General features: G+C 39.9%; 1 protein-coding gene and 1 pseudogene across 2 annotated transcripts in view; one reads left to right on the top strand and one right to left on the bottom strand.

Moving 5' to 3' along the window:
• Positions 1 to 8,776, bottom strand: part of LOC123806386 (CGRP receptor component) — a 35,648-nt gene extending 26,872 nt beyond the window's left edge. Inside the window, exon 1 of one of the 2 annotated variants that reach the window (XM_045819490.1) lies at positions 8,648 to 8,776. In XM_045819490.1, coding sequence (XP_045675446.1) covers positions 8,648 to 8,655 — 8 coding nt within the window. In that variant the 5' untranslated portion in view covers positions 8,656 to 8,776. The remainder of the gene's footprint in view (positions 1 to 8,647) is intronic. The other variant, XM_045819489.1, reaches the window with a different exon arrangement.
• An 11,383-nt stretch (positions 8,777 to 20,159) lies between these two features.
• Positions 20,160 to 20,249, top strand: LOC123806539 (annotated as a pseudogene).
• Positions 20,250 to 22,191: the final 1,942 nt, after the last annotated feature.

Below are 22,191 nucleotides of genomic sequence, written 5' to 3'. Positions count from 1 at the left end.
TACAAGAATCAATCAATGAATGCATAAATAAGTAGAAAAACAAATCAATATTTCTCTCTCTCTCAAATCAACAAATAAAACATTTTAAAAAAATGGGGATAAACTGTATGTTCTTAAACCAGGAGGCTATATGATAAAAATGATGATACAAAATTTCAAAAACATGGATCAAATAGACAGGTGATTTCCCCACATGGGCAACACAAGGACATGACATCGTCACGGTGATGTCAGCACTGTACTGAAACGAGCATGTGAAGCTTACCAAATGCTACTAGTCATTCAACAAATAGCTAAGATTTCACAAAAGTGCTGCTTTGCCCAAATGACCACAATTGCACTCAGGTCACAAAGAATATTGTATTTAAAAGGGACCAGCCACAGGAAGGACAATGCACAATTAGTGTATGGGATATGGTTCATGTAAAGCTGAAAAGGACAAATCAAATCATATGTCATCTTTACTTATTTAATCAGGAAGTCAGCCCACATGGCTTCCTCCTATCTTTGCTTGAAATTGAGTTACTACTCCTTGTGTGCCCCAAAATACACAGCAACTAAGACATCCCTGCTTAGTACAAACTGGGCTGGGGAAAAACAAATGTTATTTTTCCTCAAGGCTAATGGATCAATCCCAGGTGCCACTGTTACAACTTTATTTCGAAATCATGGCCTCTCCTGTTATGCAGAATAGTTCATCCCCAGGAAATCTGTCCCTGGCTCTTCTAAGTTATTGCCTCATTGCCCAAGTCAATATTGTTAATTCAAGAATCCAAAGAATATCATCAGCCTTTTCTAGAACCAATATCCAAAGAAGGGAAACTCTCTCATGTTAATTTTTTTAAAGATTTTATTTATTTTATTTTTAGAAAGGAGAAGGGGAAGGAGAAGAGGAAGAGAAACATCAATGTGTGGTTGCCTCCCATGTGTCCCCTACCTGGGACCTGGCCCGCAACCCAGGCATGTGCCCTGACTGGGAATCAAAACAGTGACCTTTCAGTTTACAGGCTGGCACTCAAACAAGTGAGCCACAGCAGCCAGGGTGAAAAAAAAATTTTTTTTTAATAAATAGAGGTCTATATCAATTTATTTCTTTTTTTAAGTGATACTGTATCTTTCTTTTAAAGATTTTATTTATTTTTTTTTTAGAGAGAGAGAAAGGGAGGGAGAAAGAGAGGGAGAGAAACATCAATGTCTGGTTGCCTCTCACATGGCCCCCACTGGAGACCTGGCCTGCAACCCAGGCATGTGTCCTAGACTGGGAATCAAACTGGCGACCCTTTGATTCGCAAAAAATTTTTTGAAGCAGTTTTTATCCTAAAGAAGTCATTGTAACAACCACTAAGTGGCAGGTTGCTGGGAAGAGGATACAGTGAGATTTAACAAACATCAACTTAATCATGTTATCCTATTTAACAGCACCAATAATGATGATGTGATGCACTGAGAAAGACACATCCCATATAGCAATCCTGTCAAAAATGTTTAATTTGAATCTATCAATGAAGATATAATTAAACAAACCCAAACTGAGGAATATACTTCCAAACAACTGGCCTAGATTCTTCAAATATCAATGTCATTTGTCACAATGCCAATGTCATAAAAAAAAAGGGGGGGGCTAGGAAACTATTTTTAGAATAAAGAAGATTAAAGACACATGACAACTAAATGCAATGTGTGATTCTTGACTGGACCCTGAATTGGCAACACACATACACAGTGAAAAGAAATATTGGGACAACTGGAGAAATGTCAATATAGGTTGTATTTTAATAACAGTAATTATATCAGTGCTAAATTCCCTGGGTATGATAATGGTATTATAGTTACAAAGGAGAATACCTTTAAAAAATTGGATCAAATGACATCTACAACTCTCAAATGGTTAAGTGGGGGGGGGGCAGGGGAAAGAAAGTGAGTGTGTGTGTGTGTGTGTGTGTGTGTGTGTGTAGAGAAAGCTGCATGTATAAGAGAGATAAGGTAAATAGCTCATTCATCAAAATGTTAACAAATGCTGACTCTATATAAAGGGTATACAGGTAACTATGGTGCTCTGTTTGCAACTGTTCCGTGGGTTTGAAATTTTCCAAGTTAACATACTGAGAAAGATAGAAAATTCCTTTCTTATGAAAGAAAGAATTCCATCATGTTAAAAAAAGACATTAGTAGAACTTATCACCAAGGACATAAAATGCAATCCCCCCCAGTGTTTCTTCGAGTAACTAGAATCCCTCAATTGTCTCAGCTATCAATTAGATTTACAAGCTGTTGAACCCGACTGGGCAGGAACTATCTGCTCTAGAGCTAACACTTCAGTATTCCGTAATACATTCACAAGCATTCAGGCTTCTAGAAACTGCCCATCTACACAAAACTTCATATTCCCTTACAGGAGTTAGAATATTACTGATTTTATCTATAGGTGTTTAAAGCAAATATTCCAAATGAATTTTAAAAACCTATACTTACAGGGAGGCAGTCATTACTTAATTTCCTTAAGTAATGATTTAATTAACTGACTGAAGTTGACTTGCTGTTTGAAATTTAACCTATAAAATTTGCTTAACTTGCTAATCAATTTAATGGATGTAAACAACTACTTTGGAAAACCGAATTCTGAAAAACAGAACAAAATGATCTGTTGGCAGACTTTCCTTAGAAACACACAGAAAAAGCCCAAGTAAACAATGCTGATTAATTGCCACACAGTTAACTCTTATGAAAGCAGTGACGAATGGAATTGCTCAAATTCTCTTATATTCAACCTATGTTATCGATTCAAGTCATGTTCTGTAAAACTAAAATCTGGTACAAGAAAACCAGGCAGCCGTCCATGTTAATGAACAATTTAACCTGTAGCATTCTCTTGGGCTAACAAACAAGTATCCTCTTTCCAGTCCTGCTACTGAATTGTTGTAAGATCTATTAACTAACTTCTTTACACTTCAGCATCTCCAGCTATAAAATGAACAAAATTCCAACACTATTTCAAAAAGGTGGTACAGAGATAAATACAGTCCATTTTCCTAACTATGTATAGTAAGTTCAAGAATAAAAGAGTGAACATACAGCTTTCTAGATATAAAAATAATCCCAAGGCAAGTACCTTATATATTGTATATAAATACTTAATTTTGCTATGAAATTTTTGTACCCTTTTACCTGAGGAAAATAAGTTCCCAAATGACACTCAGAAAGATTTTTTTTTTTAAGATTTTTTATTTTTACTTATTTTTAGAGAGGGAAGGGAGGGAGAAAGAGTGAGAGAAAAACATTAATGTGCAGTTGCTGGGGGTCATGGCCTGCAACCCAGGCATGTACCCTGACTGGGAATCGAACCTGCGACACTTTGGTTTGCAGCCCCGCGCTCAAGCCACTGAGCTACGCCAGCCAGGAGAAAGATTTTATTTTTAAATTCTGTCATTCAGAAACAGTGATGGGCCCTGGCTGGTGTGGCTCAATAACCAAGTGCCAGCCTGTGAGAAACAAAGGGTCACTGGTTCGATTCTCAGGCAGAGCACATGCCTGGGTTGTGGGCCAGGTACCTAGTGGGCAACCACACATTGAGAAGCAACCACACATTGATGTGTCACTCGCTCTCTCTCTCCCTTCCCTCTCTAAAAAAATAAAGAAACTCTTAAAAAAAAACAGTGATGGAGAGAGACTTGGGGTGGTGAACATATAATATACAGATGATGTATTATAGAACTGTACACCTGAAACCTATATAATTTTATTAACCAATGTCACCCCAACAAATTCAATAAAAAAGAAAAACGGTAGTTAGCAATTTAATGAATATTTTATTATTACTGATATTTTATTTAATTCCTTTGTGGTCGAAGAACATAGTGCATATTATTTCAATTCTTTGAAATTTATGGGGCCCTGGCTGGTGTAGCTCCGTTGGAGTGCCCTCCCATAAACCAAAAAGTTTCAGGTTCGATTCCTAGTCAGGGCACGTGCCTAGGTTTCAGATTGGTCTCCAGTTGGTGTGTGTACAAGAGGCAATCAATCGATGTTTCTCACATCCATGTTTTACTCCCTCCCTCCCCCTCTCTCTAAAATCAATGGGCATGTGCTCTGGTGAGGCTAAAAAGAAGAAAAGAAAAGGGGCTGGGAAAAGGGAAGAGAGGGAGAGAAGGCAGGAAGGAATGAATTTATTGGGAATTATTGATGACCCAGAAAACTGAAGATCTTGATGAATATTCCATGTGCACTAAAAAGAATGTGTATTATGCAGTAATTAGATATAGTATCCCATAAACTTCAACCAGGTCAAATGATTTACACTGTGATATAAATCCATATTGCTTATTTCTGTCCATTAATCCTATCAGTTACAAGAGAGGGGTATTAAATTCTCTAACAATGAAAAAAAAGTCTGTCATTCAACCAAATAAAAGCATAAGTATTCAACTTTAAAACACTTCTAACAGACAAACAAAACAGAAACAGAGACATGGATACATGGAACAGACTGAGAGCTGTCAAGAGGAGAGGAGGGAGGGGCAACTGGAAGAAGGAAGGTGAAGGAATTAGCCAATGAACATAGATGTGAGATCCACAGACACAGACAACATTGTGGGGATGGCCAGAGGGAAGGGGGACGGATTGGGTAGAAGTGGGCAAAGGAGGAGGTGGGGAATAGGGATATCCATAGTAATGTCAGCAATAAAAATAAAGTCAATTAAAAAAAGAAACAATGCATATCACATATATGGCTTACAAATATTTTCTCCCCTTCCCTAGGTTGCCTTTTAAGGTTATTGGGTTTTTTTGCTTTGAATTTCTAGGAATTTCTTATATTTTTTGGATATTAAATGTGCAGTTGTGGGGGGAGGGGTATAAAGGGCCTTTAAAATAGCAATGGAAAAAATACAATAAGAAATGTGGAGCTGTTCAATGGGTATGAAGTGTCAGTTGTGCTCTATGAATAAGTTCTAGAGATATGCTGCACAACACGGTGCAGATAACAGTTAACAATACAATATGTGCCCTTCAGAATTTGTTAAGTGGGTAGATCATGTGTTAAATTTTCTGGCCATAAAAAGGTGAGGGTGGCACAAGAAAATTGTTGGAGGTATTGGGTATGCCAATATCTTGACTGTGGTGATCATATAATGGGTTTGTGTATGTCTAAACTCATCAAACTGTATACATTAAATATGTGCAGTTCTTTGTATATTAATTATGTATCAATAAAGTTATAAATTATTTTTTAAGAGAGAGGAGGGAGGGAAAAGGAAGGGAAAGAAAGACCATGTGCAAGGATACATGGGTGAGTTCAATTGTTTGCCTCCTGCACACCCCAACCGGGGACCTGGCCCGCACCCCAGGCATGTGCCCTGGCTAGGAATCCAACTGGTGACCTTTTGGTTAGCAGACCAGCACTCAACCCACTGAGCCACACCAGCTAAGGCAATAAAGTTGTTTTTTAAAAAAGAAAAAAATTCTAGTGTATGTCTATTATTCACTCAGTAGCTATTTACTGAGTGACTAAAGAAAAAATAGTAGTAATAACTCAGGGGAGTTTTCCATTGGTGTCTTCTTGCTCCAGGTCCTAGCAGTATCTGACAGAGGAATAGTATGTTTGTCCTCTCGGAGACTCAGGGTTCTACCAGAGACCCTAAGGACCACATGCATCTCATGCTGGAGGCCAGGCAGACACTAGAAGTCAGGCCTCCAGGCTATGCCATGTCAGGGGGCCTTCTACTCCCAAATCACATGCCTGCCTCAGAAAAAGTCATTTTCCTATAAACTGCTAGATTCAAAATTCTTAATTAGCTTGAAAAAGTCAAGGACTCCTTGGGAGATGTAAAAAAGAATGCTACAGGAGAAAAAAACCCTTGCTTTGAACCATTACTTAGGAAAATAAAAATTGATATGCCTAGCAATTAGGAGTCTAGCTAATTTATACTTGTTAAATTAATGAAGTAGTATTATATACTTGATTCAGCAAGTATTTGCTTAATTCCTAGGATGTCAGATGCCATGCTAAGCACTTACTGAATAGACAACAGCCCTTGCCTTCATAGAACTTAACTCTCATGAAGGAGGCACTAAACAAATAAACAAACATACATCTACTATTATAACTGGTAACTACTTAAGGGAAAACTAACCAAGGTGCTATGAGAGACAAAAAGGAGGATTATTTTGGATTGAACGAAGAAGAAAAGCAACATTGAAAGGGGATACTCCATTTGAGCTATAAAAAGGATAAGAAAAGAGCAGGGCAAGGGGGAAACTATACCAACCAAAGGAAATAGCAAGGCAAAGGTCCTGAGGTAGGAAAGGGCTTTGAAGGTTATAGAAACTACTTGACTGCCAGTAGAGTGTGTTTGGCTGGTGAGGGCAGTGGTAAGAGATATGGTTGGTGAGTAGGTGAGGTTATATACAGGATCTTACAGGTCCTAGTAAGGAATGTGGATTTCCTCTAAGTACAACAGAAAGCCAACATAGGGTTTTACCCGGGAGGAGGGTGAGGCCATAGGAGGACTTTGCCAAGGCAATAGTAAACAGTCTAGGATGGGATTGGCTGAGAACCTGAATGCCACCAGAGCCCATGGAAATAACTAGAGGGCTCTCCGTCTAGTTATTTCCAGCTACCTGTCATTTCCCAACAGGCAGTATTTTGTATGGGAAGGAGCTCCTCCAGGCACAGCCTAGGATCTGGCTGACCTGGGGAAGGGTGGCAGGGTTATTCTTCTTTGGGTGTTTTAGAGGGGACAAGCTCTGAGGCAGAAGCCTGCCATTCTCCCAAAATTGTGTAGCTTTTGTATCCTATGTTGTCTTAGTTTGTAAACTAACCCCAGAGAAATAAGATAATTAAACACAGGGACAATGATAGAACTCAGGTGTTAAAGAGTTTAGCCTTATTGATAGGTTTAAGTGATTAAAGCTGAAACCAAGGAGTTCCAGTTTAACCTTAATTGATAGGCTTAAGTGACTAACTGCATGTAGAAAGCTGTTATTCCAAAATTTGAAGAAGCTTTTGAATAAAGACTCCTTTCCTTTAGCACCAAACCTTTGCCTCTGGAATTTTGCCTAGAGGGTGGCAGCAAGCAGCAGGACCCCAAGGACCCCAATAGCTTTTCTGTAACAACAGTCGTGGACCAATCCCAGGGTTAAGAATGCAGAACCGATTATTCTCAAGAAAATGACTTTTATTCTAAGAACTCAATTTTTCCTTCTTCTTGGGAAGACTTCTAGCTTTTGGCCTGTTTCCAGTTAGCAGCCTCTAAGACCACTGAATACATCTTTGTCATTTATTTCCAGCCAAATCCTCCTGATTTTTTAAAAATCCTCACCTGAGGATATATTTACTGATTTTAGAGACAGAGGGAGGGAGGAAGAGAAGAAGGGGGGTGAGGGAGAGAGGCACACACATCAACTTGAGAAACATAGATTGGCCGCCCCCTGTACGCCCCTTGTATGTGCCCCAAGATGAACCCACGAACTTTTGGTATATGGGACAATGCTCCAACCAACTGAGCCCCTCAGTCAGGGCGCCTCCTGACTCGTTTAGAGTAAGTTTAACAATATCAGAGTATACTGCATACAGTAAGTGTTATTTCATAGAGCTTTCACTTCAGGCATATATACATTGTTTTTTTAAGTCTGAACGTGAGACAAAAGAACATTCAGGAAAATGTGTGTTGAATAATCGGTGCCAAAGACAAACATAATACAGACATGCCTATGAATTAATGTCAACCATGTAAAAAAGCTACATGCAGACTAGCTGCAAAAACTTCCATTTGCATGCAGTACAATGAACCATAGGAAAGACCATGTGAAGTTAAATTGTTAGAACACCACACACACCGCCCATGTGCTGTTTCTGTGGTCACAATCCAGGCTCAAGCACTTTTCTTCTGAGAAAACCCGCCCCTTCCCTTAAAAACCCTAAATGCTCCTCCTCAGATGGGGAGCACTTCTGAAGCGTTAGGGCTCCCCAGGAGCCCACTGCCCCAGGCAAAGTTTATCCTTCTCCCCTCTGGGTACCTCCAGGGTGAACTCGAGGTTTTATGCCTTCTTTTTTCCCCACTGTTCAAGGTTTATTTGGTGTTTTTAGTTGGTATGACACTTGAATAGTTGGCTGCATTATTTATATGCAGACTTTTCTTTTTACTTTATATGGCGATGTACACTAATCTGATACAGTACACAAAATAAAATCCTTTAGAAAAGTTATGCACAAGACATGCAATATTGGCTTTATACCCTGGATCCAATGGTATGACTGGAGAAATAAAGTTGGACCAGGCATGTTGGGTAAAGGAACCATAAGTTATGTAACACACGGTGAACACACATCTAGTTAAAAGGGCAACTTATACATTCTAAGTCCCTGCTCCAACACGGGCCGGAGCCACGACTGCGACCTCGGAAGCGCTGGCAAGTGAATGAGGGAGGAGGCAGGCCCAGAGAAAGTCCCTCGTCCTAGGCAAGGGGTCGAAGAGCGGGCGAACGCTCAAAGGGGCAGAGCGAGTCTCCATCCCCGCCTCTCAGCCCATCACCCTCCCCATAAGGCCAGGACGGGGGTCGCCCAGTGCCCACACCCCTCAACTCCTAGCATCTAGCCGTCCCCCCAAGTGACCCTCAACCGGAAGCCGGGAACGCGCCCTGGACGGCTTACACTTCCATATCGACCCTGCCTGGTTGCCTCTGGACCACGATACGGGAAGGACCTCACGCCGCGGCGCCGCTCACCTCCCGCGGTACGCGCCAGCAATCCGCGCCGATTGCCCGCGCGCCGCGGTGCACGCCGGGATCGACGTGCTGAATGCCGGGAGTCTGGCGGACCCTACGGGATATCTGTTCCCTAGGCACCCACTGCGTCTGGCCCCGTGCTCTTCGCCCAGCCGGACTTCAGCCTGTCAAGCGTTTGAAGACAAAGACTTAGCTCATGTTGTGGTGGTCTAGGTTATACCGAAGTATTAAACTTATATTGCAAAGACGTCATCGGGGTTAGTAGTCCTTGGCGATGTTAAAATCCTACACCTCTGAAAGTAGTGGTGCCGAAGGGGTGAGATGGCTCTGGGCTGCTGGAAATGTTCTATTTCAGGATCTGGGTGCTGGGTGCGTAGTATGTTCAGTTGCTGAAAACTCTGAGCTGTACATTTATGTCCACTTTTCTGTATGTATGTTATAATTGAATAAAACGCTTTAAAGAGTAAAAAAAAAAAAAAATCCCAGCCTAACTTCTTTTTGTTCCCATTCCTGCTTGAGAGTTACTTAGCAGAAATAAGTACACGTAAAGACCCTTAACATCAGGCAATCTCTGACCTTCAGGCCATTCTAGGAATTTATCCAAACGGAATTATCTGGTGCTTGAAGAAAGATAACGTGTAGCTATGTTTTTTGCTGGGAGATAGACTAAATGTCCAACAATGGAGAATTAATAAAAAATGTTTCAGTCATACAGTTTAATATGCGGCCATGAAAAGTCATGTATCATATTTGGTATATTGGGGAAAATGCTCAAGACACGGTTTTTTAAAAAATCCTCACTCAAGGATATATTTATTCATTTGAGAGAGAGAGAAAAGCATCAATATGAGACATTGGTTGCCTCCCATACATACCCCAAGCAGGACTGAACCTGCAAACTAGGTATGTGTCCTGACCAGGATGGAAACTTCACCCTTTTTGGTGAACAAGACAGTGCTCCAACCAACTGAGCCATCCTGCTAGGGCTCAAGATAGGGGTTTTTTTGAAGTAGAAAATGATGTGGTGTGACCCTAATAGTCCAAGGAAAAATAACATGTATGGAAAAAATATCAAAGGATTTGAGAGGTAAAGCCACCTATCTACTACACTTAATGTCTTAAAAAAAAAAAAAACAGAGGTAGGAGTTTGATGTCTATTATCTTCTGGATTTTTTTTGGTATGTTTGAAATATTTCCTAAAAACTGGAAGGAAATGTGCCAAAGCATTAAGTGGCAGGTATCTTTAAATGATGAGTCAATTACTATTTTTTCTGTTTTTTTATAGTTCTATCAGTTATCATTTACTAAAGTCATTCTCTATGCAAGATCCTTGCTAAGCACTTTGTTATTCCACGATGTCGTGAAAGCTGTGCAGCTGGTCAGCCTGTGATCGTTTACCTCTGTCATTTTCTCAGGGGCTGTTTGACCTTGGGAGATTACTTAACCTCTCCTAATAACCTCCATTCCCTAATCTGAAAATCATAGATCTACTATGTAATCCTTATAATGTGCCTGGCATATAGTTAAGTGCTCAACAAATATTAATTACTGTGACAATACAACCATGAAACTACATAAGGTAAATTCCATTGTTATTCAAAATTTACCATTGAGGAAATAGGGACAGGCTTAGAAAGATTAGATATACCCAAAGTCACTCATCTAGGAAGTTGTTCAACTGTGATTCAAACCCAGACAATCTGAAAAAAGTAAAGAAGTTGTATTACACTGTTAATAGTGACTGATGACTGGCTTAAAAAAGTCCTATATTAATACAATAGAATACTATTTAGCAATAAAAAGGAAAAGAGTACTGATACATGCTACAACATGGATGACCCTCAAAGACATGCTAAGTGAAAGAAGTCAGACACAAAAGACCACATGTTTTATGATTCATTCATATGAAATGTCCAAGAATAGGCAAATTTATAGAGACAAAAAGTTAATCAGTGGTTGCTTAGGGTTGGGAGAGGGATGACAATGGGAAGTGACAGTTGTTACTGAGTTTCTTTTGGGGAAAATAAAAATGTCCTAAAATTAGGCTGTAGTGATGGTTCATATCCCTATGAATATACTAAAAAACATTGATCTGTGTACTTTATTTTTTTTAAGATTTTATTTATTTATTTTTAGAGAGAGAGGAAGGAAGAAAGGGAGAAAGAGAAGGAGAGCGACATGGATGTGTGAGAGAAACATAGACTGGTACCTCCCCCGCAACTGGGGACCTAACCAACACCCCAGACATGTGCCCTAGCTGGGAATCGAACCAGTGACGCTTCAGTTCACAGGCCGGTGGTCAATCCACTGAGCCACACCAGCCAGAGATAAACTGTGAACTTTAAACAGACAAATTATATGGTATCTGAATTATATATCAATAAAACTGTTTAAAAATTTTTACTGGCGTTTGCCTGTGGGTACTGGGTTGGAAAAGAAGTGAGGGGAATTTTTTAACATTTAACATTACATATTCCAAATTTTAAAAATGTGTTTCAATGCATGTTATTTTTTAAATATAAAAATAATTTTTAAAAAACAACAAATTTAGCCCTGGCTGGTATAGCTCAGTGGATTGAGTGCAGGCTGTGAACCAAAGTGTCGCAGGTTCGATTCCCAGTCAGGGCACATGCCTAGGTTGTAGGCTCTCTCTCTCTCTCTCCCCTCCGTCCCTCTCTAAAAATAAATAAATAAAACCTTTTTAAAAATAATAAATAAATAAATAAAATAAAAACAACTAATTTGCTTTAAACATTTATTAAATTAAATATCATCCCAGGACCCTGCTAGCCTGATTCATGTGGAGAGTCCCTTGGACCTACCCTGAGGAGACTGACCCCCACAAAGAAGTGCTAAAGACACTTGTGTGTTTTTCACTCTGCAAACATCATGATGAGCCCATTCGTTAGTGGTGATACAAATGTGAATAATACACACTCCCTGCCTGGCTACCTGACAGCCTAGTTGAGGAACCAGCTCTGGATATCGATAACTGCAATATGTTGTGTTTAGCCGCGATGGAGCAGAAGAGGAAATGACTAATGAGGCAGAGAGGCGTCACAAAGCCAGGAGTGTTTGAGCTGAGTATAGGATGATCACACAAGGCCAAAGTTTCTGGAATGCTCAGGTTATTGCCTCCAAGGACCCCACAATAAAAGGGCTGAGCTCCAGGTTCTCCAAGGGAGACCACCCTAATTCTTTGGGGACATATGCAGTCACCCAATTTATCCCCTACGGGCAGCTGAGTAGTCAGAAGTGAGGCCAGCTCCCAGGGAAAGGCTCTCCAGGAGGAGCCTGCAGGACAGGAAAACCCAGCCAAAAAAGCTGGGCTACTTAAGCGCTGAAACTCCAGCCTCACCTGGCCCCATTCAGGGGCCTTCCTGCACCTTTTTAAACTTGAGACTGCCTAATGAGTCTCTATTCTTTGTCACCCAAAGCAGACAAACCAAGTAAATGGCTTTTTTTTCCCCCTTAGCAGCTGACTTTTTATGCTGAGCTATCAAATAAATACAAAGTCCCAGAGTAGGAGCAAACCTTGTACGTCTTCCAAGTGGAAAGTCCTGTTGAACACTGAAGGAATTAGGTCTAAAGCTCAAAATCCAGAGATAGAGCTTCTAAAGTAGAAGTGAAGCTCTTAAAATTAAGTCACCCAGGGAGAGTCTAAACGAGTAAGACTTACCTAATGCTTACCAGGTGCCACAGGGTTGATCTAAACTCTTCACATGTGTGTATTCATTTTATCCTCACAAAGCTCCCATGAGGACATGTGCCAGACACTGCATTAGCATAGTCTCATTTACTTCTCTCACAACCTCTTAAAGTCAGGTATTATAATCAGCTCATTTCACAGAGAGGAATTAGGAAGTGGCAGAGCCAGGTTTCTCACTCTTCCCTGACCAACTCTGACACCCATGTGCACCAGCACCACCCCAACTTTACCTCTCTCAGTTTTAGGGCCTGCCAACATTACGGGTACCTCCCTATTCTGCACTAGACCCTTCCTCAGTTACTTTAATGCACCAATGTGGAAATTTCATGGCAGAGAAGCCAGGCAAGGTTTTCATTCTTCTGAGACAGGTAAATCCTGTACAACGCTCAGTCCTCAGCTGAAAATAGGTATCATCCATTGTTGAGCAGTCCTGGACCCCCAAGCTAGAAATGAGGATGGACACGGAAAGTTTGCCTATGACCAAGGCCCAGAAGGAAACACTAGCAAAGTAGAACACAGTGGTGATCTCTTTCTTATCATCCCAGGAGCAGGCATTGTAGACCCTTGGAGACATCTCCTCATGGATGGTTTATATTTCTGGGACCCACAAGATGAGGCAGTCAAATGTGGTGGTTACAGATGTGAGCTCTGAGCCAGACACCTGAGTTAAATGCAGGTTCTATCACTCACTAGCCATGCAGCCTTAAACAAATTTCTTGACAATCTTGCTGTGTCTTTGTTAATTTGTCTATAAAACAGTATTAGCGGCACCTCCTTTATGGAGTTGTTGTGCTTAGAATAGCCTTGGGAAGCAAATGGGAAGCATGGGGAAATAATGTTAACTATTATCCTCCTATACATCCAAAGCAAGGAAATAAGATTTTGAATAAAGAAAGCTCTAAGTATAAGGTGATATGTATATATCATCTAGTTCTCATTGCAGATATACTGTCCATCTTCTTGGGAAAATCATGGAGTCCTTCATTACCCACCTTACCTTGGAACAGTTGACATGAGTTGAGTTAGAGGCTTCCAGTGACTAAGAAAATGTGTTACCTGGCAGTGCAGGGCTAGGAGGTGACGGTGGAAACAAGTGGCCAACCCCATTCAGGGGCATTTTCTTGGAGTCTCTCCATATGGTAGTAAGAATACCAGTTCCCCAAAGATGTCCACACCCTAATTCAAGGGGACTTTGCAGATGTGATTACAGTTATGAACCTTGAGATGGGGAGATTATTCTGAATCATTTGGACAGGCCCAATCTAATCACATGGGGCCTCGCAAGAGGAGACTCTTTCCCACCTGATGTCAGAGTCAGGTGTGGCTGTGGAAGAAGGGTCAGAGAGATGCAATGTTGCAGACCCTAAAGGTGGAGGAGGGGACCAGGAGCCAAGGCTGTAGACAGCCAGGAACCAGAAAAGGCAAGGAAATGAATTCTCCACTGGAGCCTCCAGGAAGGACTGCAGCCCTGCCAGCACCTTAATTTTAGCCAAGAAAGAGCCATATAGGGCTTCTCACCTATAGAATTGTGAGATAATAAATTTGGGGGGTAATCTGTGACAGCAACAACAGAAACCAGATACACTCCCATGCAAATGCAAATCCTCTGTTCCATACAGACTGTCCTCCTGGTCAGTGCAGACTGTCCTCCTGGTCAGACATGTGGCAGAGGAATGACCCTAGCCCTACCAGTGTCTGACTGCAACTGTATGAGAAACCCTGAGCTAGAACCCCCTCACTGAACCCATTCAACCCCCAGAATAATCAAAGGTAACAGTAATTATGAGAGTTGTTCTACAATTTGGGATGTTTTGTTCCACCCCAAATTAAAAGTACTTGAATAAATAAATACTAGTCCTAATTATTATTATTTCAAACCAGTATATTCTGGCCTACTAGGGTTTCATTTATTAATAATAGCAACTACCATTTATTGACTAGTATAAATCAGACCTAGTACATCTATGATTTCTTCTTCACTCAGTGCCCAGTACATGAGTATCATTGTCTTCTTTTTAATGAAGCTCCAAAGGGTTAAGTCACTCACCTGAGATCACACCCAAGGAGTGATGTGACTGAGAGTCAACCCTGGGCTCCTCTGCCTCTCAGAGCCTTTCACAAAGCACCCGCTAGTACCAGCTTGAGCCCTTCTAAAGTGTTGCCAGTGGCGAGACCTCTGTCCAGGCTGGATCACCAAAAACTGTCTCCCTTAATAGCTCACAGGACTGGGGCTCTTGCCATTCTCTACAGCAGTCTTTCAGGCTGGGGTCTGCACCCTCAACACTACCTACATATGGCCCCTCTCAATTTAGCACTTGAGGAGTACAGCAGCCTGGAGACTCCTTGTTCAACTTTTGTTTTCACCACAAGGATTATAAAGACAGTTGATTGTCATGTGAGATTCACAATGGATCCTATTAGGCCAGTTGTTCTTATCTTGATGCCTCAGGTAATAAACGTCCCATAAATCAACCTCTTCACATGCTCCCGGGATGGACATTAACTGGTGCCCTGCACAAAACAACAATTTTGTGGCCAGACTGCTGGGGTTCAGTTCCCAGCTCAGTCACTTCCTAGCAGGGTATTGTTGGGCAAGTCACTTAATCGCTCCCACTCTCAGTGTTTTCATCAGTAGAATGGGAATAATTATAGCATTGATCACAGGGGTAGTTGTGAGGATTTAAGGAGATAATATCTTGTATATAAGGTGTTTGGCATAATGCTCGGCACACAGAGCTCAAGAAATTGTTATTGAAATTGTTAATAACTACCATTGTTATTTTACTTATTGTTCTATTGATATAAAGAAAATACCTCAGCTACCTCTAAATTTCTTCCTTAACTTCTTCTTCTTTTCTCAGGCAGGAGCCAAAGTTTGTGATTTCCTAGGATGATGCTCAGGAGGTGTAATTGGGTAAGAGCCTCTTCCTTTCCTCCCTGTCCCCCCTTCTCCTGAGAGCACATTTGTTATTATCAATAGTAGCAATGACACCACATTGAATGAGTGCTGATTGTGTAGCTGCCAGAGCATTGTGATATATATATATATATATATATATATATATATATATATATATATATAATTAACTCAAATTCTCACAAGAAATCACACAAGTTAGGTATTTTTATTCATTTATTCATTTTTTAATTTAACAAATACTCTGGAAGACATTAAAAAATAAAACAGCCCTAGTCAGGTGGCTCAGTCGATTGGAGTGTCATCCTGTACACCAAAAGGTTATGGGTTTGATTCCATGTCAGGGCACATGCCTAAGTTACGGGTTCAACCCCCCCTTGGGGTGCATGTCATGGGGGCAGCTGATCGATGTTTCTCTCTCACATCAGTGTCTCTCTGTCTGTCTGTCTCTATCTCTTTCTCTGTCTCTCACTTTCTCTCTCCCTAGAAGCAATAAGCATATCCTCAGGTGAGGATTCAAAATAAACTAAAATGAAATAAAACAAATAGAAATCCTGCTCACATTCTAGTATGCTGGGACAGTTGCAAATAAACAAATAGCTGACAAATATTGTATGTCAGGGAGTGGTAGTGAAATGTAGGAAAATGTGAGAGGCAGAGGCAGGGAGGAGAAGCAAATTGCTCCTCTAAACAAGGTAGTCAAGGAAAGTCCTCATTTTGTGAGAAGGTGACATATAAGTGGAGACATGAAGAAGGTGAGGGAGTGACACATGGGGAGACCTGGGCAACAACATTTCACACAAGGGGAACAGCGAGAAGTATAAAGGCCCCCTGGCACAAACATGCCTACGTGTTTTAAGAACATAGGGAGCCAGTGTGGCTGGAGTAGAGAGTGAGTATCAGGAGAGTCACAGAAGAAGAGGACAGAGAGATAAGGAAGGAGGGAACAGGGCAGGTCACCAAGTTCCAGGCCACTGGAAGGCCACTGGCTTTCACTCTGAATGAGATGGGGACCAGAGGAGTTTTGAGCAGAGAAGTGGCATGTTCTAACTTAAATTATAGAAGGATTCCTCTGGCTCCTGAGTTGAGAAGAATAAGGGTGAAAGCAGGACACCAGTGCAAAGGCTATTGTAATTAATAGTCCAGACACAAGGTGATGGTGATTCAGTCCATGAATAAGCAGTAGAGGTAGGAGAAACAGTCAGATACTGGATGTATAATTTGGAATATATTTTATAAGATTGTATAAATGATCAGAGTTGGGTGTGAGAAAAAAGAGTCAAGGATGACTCCAAGGGTTTGTTTTTTTTTTTTAGATTTTATTTATGTATTTTTAGAGAGAGGAGGAGGAAGGGAGAAAAAGAGGGAGAGAAAGTTCAATCAGTTGCCTTTCACATGTGCCCCACTGGGGACCTGGCACACAATCCAGGCATGTGCTCTGACCAGGACTAGAACCAACAACCTTTTGCTTTGTGGGATGATGCCCAACCGAGCCACATTGATCAGGGCCAAATATAATGTTTTAACAGCTATCTGGGCATCTCTTAGCCCAGTCAAGTTGCTACATAAAATTAACTGTTATAATGGAATAATATACAGTCTTAAAAAGGAAGGAAATCCTGCCATATCATACGACATGGGTAAACCTTGAGGAAATTATGCTAAGTGAGATAGCCCAGTCACAAAAAGAAAATAATGTATGATTCCACTTATATGAAATACATAAAGTAGTGATGTTTTTATGTATAACAAGTTGAATGATGGTTACTGGGGAAGTAGGTAAAGTAGAGTTATTGTTTAATGAATAGAGTTTCAGTTCCACAAGATGAAAAACTCTACAGATCTATTTCACAACATAAACATAGTTACCACTACTGAACTGTACACTTAAAAATCTTTAAGGTGTCCCTAGCCTTGTGGCTCAGTTGGTTGAAGTGTTATCCTGGACACCAAAAGGTTGAGGTTCAATTCCCAGTCAGGGCACATATCTAGGTTGCAGGTTCAATTCCTGGTTGGTGCATGTATGAGAGGCAACTGATTGATGTTTCTCTTTTACATCAATGTCTCTCTCTCTCTCTCTCTCTCTCTCTCTCTCTCCCCTCTCTCCTTTCCTTTATCTCTAAAAAACAATGAACATATCCTTGAGAGGGTTAAAAAAATGGTTAAGATGGTAAATTTTATGATACATGTTTTTACCACAATAAAAAGTAATATATAATAATATTTACATATAAATTAAAGTTATAAAATAATATTAATAACAAGTTAAAATATTATGAAAATGATAAAATTATTGTCTTATACAAAGAAAAGTTAAGTAGAAACATACAAAATATAAAAAAGGACCAAACCAAATGTCTAGGATTGAAAACTACAAGGTTTGAGATATTGGAATGAATTTACAGCAGATAAGACAATGTCAAGAAAAAAAGATTGGTGAATTAAAGGTATAAAAATAGGAACCATCCAAAATGAAACAGAATGAAAAAGAATCAACAAAAATGAAAAGAGCATTAGTGAGCTGTGGGACACTTCACACTTACATACAAATAATTGGGATCTCCAAAAAGGAGGAGAAAGAAAAGGGCAGAAAAATATGCTATTTTTGTTGAAAAATGTGTTATGCTAAAAATTATAGACCCACAGGTCCAAGATACTCAACAATCTCCAACACAAGAAAAATAAAGAAAACTGCACCAGAGCACATCATAATCGAATTTCTCAAAATCAGTGATAAATAGAAAATCTTGGGAATGCCAGTCAAGATGGAGGCATAGGTAAACATGCTTCACCTTCATGCAAATCTACAGCAAAAATTACAACTAGACCACAAACAAGTATCACCCAGAGTCATCAAAAAATTGAGCTATATGGAAGTCCGACAACCAAGATTTAAAGAAGCTACATTCATCCAGATGGGTAGGAGGGGTGGAGACATGGAGGGCCCTGGAGAGGTGGCAGAACAGGGAGTCCAACACTCACCTGTGGTGGTTAAAAATCAGGAGGGACATCTTGGGAGTGAGAGATCCAGGATGAAGACCAGACCACCGAGACCAGGGTTCCAGCACCAAGAAGATATATGTCCCCAACTCCTGGCTGTAAAAACCAGTGGGGGTTTGGGTGGTGGAAGAAGTTCAGGGATTCTCAAGAGATTACTCTTAAAGGGGCCACAATGGACTTAGGACTCATACAGACCCACCCCCTCTGAGATTCAGCACCAGGGAAACAGCTGGAAGGGAGTAAGTGGCACACCGGGAGAAGGGGAGAAAGTGAGGTGACTGGCAACAGGACAAGTGCTAAGAAAGAGCTTCCTCCCAGGCAATCTCCAGAGGCCAGGAAGCAGCATTGTCCTTTCTCTGAGTCCTCTCCCACACAGAACCACAAAGTGCTAAAACAGGTTGCCCCATTCTGCCAATTACCTACAGCTCTGCCCCACACAATTAATCAGTGCCATTTTTACAATAGGACCAGCTACTAAGATTAAGAATCAAACAGCTCTACTAACACACACACAAAAAAAACAAACACAGGGAGACTGCCAAATTGAGGAGACAAAGAAATATGGCCCAAATGAAAAAATAGATCAAAACTCCAGGAAAAGAACTAAGTGAAATGGCAGTAAGCAATCTATCAGATGCAGAGTTCAAAACACTGGTGATAAGGATGCCCAGAGAACACACTGAGTATGGCAGCAGTATAAAAAAGACTCAAGCAGAAATGAAGGTTGCATTAAGTGAAATAAAGAAAAATCTTCAGAGAACAAACAGTGGAAGAATGAAGCCCTAGAACATACTGAAGAGAAAAACATTCAATTAGAACAGCAAGAAAACAGTCAAACAGAAACAAAGAAAAAAAAGAATTAAAAAAAATGAGGATAGGCTAAGAAGCCTCTCAGACATCCAAATGTACCAACATCTGAATCATTGGGGTGCCCAAAGGAGAAGAGGAATAGCAAGAAATTGAAAACTTATTTTTTAAAAAAATGAAAGAACCCTAATTTAGTGAAGGAAATAGACATACAAGTCCAGGAAGCATAGAGAGTCCCAACAATTTGCACCCAAAGAGGACCATACCAAGACACATTATAATTAAATGCCAATGGTTAAACATTAAGAGAGAACCTTAAAAGCAGCAAGAAAAAAGCAGAGACTTACCTAGAAAGGAGTTCCCATAAGACTATCAGCTGATTTCTCAAAAGATAGTTTGCAGGCAAGTAGGGGCAGGAAAAAAGTATTCGAAGTGATGAAAAGCAAGGACCTACAACCTGGATTACTCTATCTAGCAAAGCTATCATTCAGAATTGAAGGGCAGATAATGTGCTTCCCAAACAAGGTAAAACTAAAGGAGTTCATCAACACCAAGCCATTATTATATGAAATGTTGAAGGGAACTATATAAGAAAAAGAAGGTCAAAACTATAAACGTTAAAATGGCAATAAATTCACAACCATTAACAATTGAAACTAAAAAACAAAGTAAGCAAACAAGCAGAATAGCAATGGAATCATAGATAAGGAGATCATTCGGAGGCATATCAGGTGAGAGGAGAATGGGGAGAAGTGGGGTAAAGGCACAGGGATTAAGAAATACAAATCGGTAGGTACAAAACAGACAGGGGGACATTAAGAATAGTATGGGAAATGGAGAGGCCAAAGAACTTACATGCATGACTCATGGAGGGGATTGCTGGAGGGAATAGGGATACTGGGTGGAAGAGGGCAAAGAAGGAAAAACTGGGACAACTATAATAGAAGAGTAAATACAATATATTTTTTAAAAAGAAAAAGAAAATCTCTCTGTGGGCCTCTCATAGTGTGCCCATGCCAGAGTAAATTACAACCTCGAACCATTGCCCAGCCTCCTTATCTGTGGGCTGTGAGCACTGAAGAGAGTTGTACAGTGTGAGGAAAAAAAAAAGAAAAAGAAAAAAATCTAAAAGCAGCTATAGAGAGAAAAAAAGAAGACATTACATATAGAGTTACAATGATAAGAATGGCAGCAGATTTCCCATCAGAAACAATGCAAGTGATAAGACAGTGGAGCAGGATCTTTAAAACCTGGGGAAAATGTCAACTTAAAATTCTATGTTGAAAAAAATATTTTTCAAAACACAGAAAAAATAAAGACATTTTCAGATATACAAAAGTTGAAAGTATTTAGCATCTGCATTATAAAAAATGTTTAAGAAATGCTTTAGACAAAAAGAAAATGATTGCAGGTGAAAATCTGGATCCACACAGAGGAATAAAGAACACAAGAAATAGTAAATATAGGCAAATATACTTTTTTACTATTTAAATCTTTATAAAAATGACTAATTGTTTAAACAAAAAAAACCCCACAATAAACTAGGAAAGTAAGAGAACTTTGCCAACCTGATAAAGGGTATCTATGAAAACCCCACAGTAGTGGATTAAACTGTGCCCTCCAGAAAAATATGTTGAAGTCCTAACCCTCAGAATCTGTGAATGTGACCTCATTTGGAAATAGAGTCTTTGCATTGTGCTCAAATTAAATTTAGGTCATACTGGACTAGGTTGGGCCCTAAATTCAATGACTGGTGTCTTTGTAAGAGAAATGAAAGGAAGATTAGGACACAAAAATACAGAGGAGATACAGGGAAGAATGTCTTGTGAAAATGAAGACATAGATCAGAGTGATGTAGCTACAAGTCAAAGAATGCTAAGGATTCCCAGAAGCTAGGAAGAGGCAAGGAAGCCTCCATCCCTAGAGCCCTCCAAAGGAGCATGGCCAGCTGACACCTTGATTTCCAATTCTAGCCTCCATAATTGTGACAGAATACATTTCTGTGGTTTTAAGCTACCCAATTTGTGGCACTTTGTTATGACCATGCTAGGAAAGTAATATACCTACATCTAACACACTTAAAAAAACTGGATGCTTTCCCCTAATACCAGGAACAAGACAAAGATGTACACTCTCAACACTTTTATTCAAAATTGTACTGGAGGTTCTTGCTAGAGCAATTAGGCAAGAAAAATACATACATACATACATACATACACTTAGATTGAAAAAGAAAAAAATTGTATTTACAGATGGCAAGATATTGTATGTAGAAAATCATAAGGAATCCACTAAAAATTATTAGATAAATGAATTCAACAAGATTGTGGAATACAAGAGTAATATATAGGACTCAATTGTATTTCTATAAACTATCAGTGAACAGTTGGGAAATGAAATCAAGAAAACAATTCTGTTTGCAATAGCATCAAAAAGGAATAAAGTATTTAGGAGTACATATAGCAAAAGTAGTGCAAGAATTGTGCCCTGAAAACTACAAAATATTACTAAAGGAAATTTTTTTTCTGATCCTCACCCAAGGACATTTTTTCATTGGTTTTCAAGAGAGAGAAAAATCAACAAGAGAGAAACATCGATTTGTTGACTCCATATACATCTGGACCAAGGATCATACATGCTGGGACTAAGGATTGAACTCACAACCTGGGCATGTGTCCTGACTGAGAATCAAACCTGCAACCTTTTGGCTATGGGTCGACACTCCAACCAACTGAGCCACACAGGAGAGGGTGCAGATATTTTAAAATATCTAATTAAATTTAAAGCATCCCATGTGTATGACTGCAAGAATTAATATTGCCAAATATCAACACTTTCCAAATTGATCTACAGACTCAATGCCATTCCAGCTGCCTTTTCTTTGCAGGAATCGACAAGTTAATTATAAAATTCATATGGAAATACAAGATATCTACAAGGGTCAAACAATCTTGAAAAAGGAAAAAAATGTTAAAGGACCCCCATTTTCCATTTCAAAAACTTAACTACAGTGCTACACTAGTCAAGATAGTATAAA

The sequence above is a fragment of the Phyllostomus hastatus genome, unplaced genomic scaffold (assembly GCF_019186645.2).
Source record: "Phyllostomus hastatus isolate PE091 unplaced genomic scaffold, TTU_PhHast_1.1 phas_scaffold_385, whole genome shotgun sequence".
NCBI lineage: Eukaryota > Metazoa > Chordata > Mammalia > Chiroptera > Phyllostomidae > Phyllostomus > Phyllostomus hastatus.
Note: the sequence above shows the minus strand (reverse complement) of the source record. Positions and strands in the feature narration are given on the sequence as shown.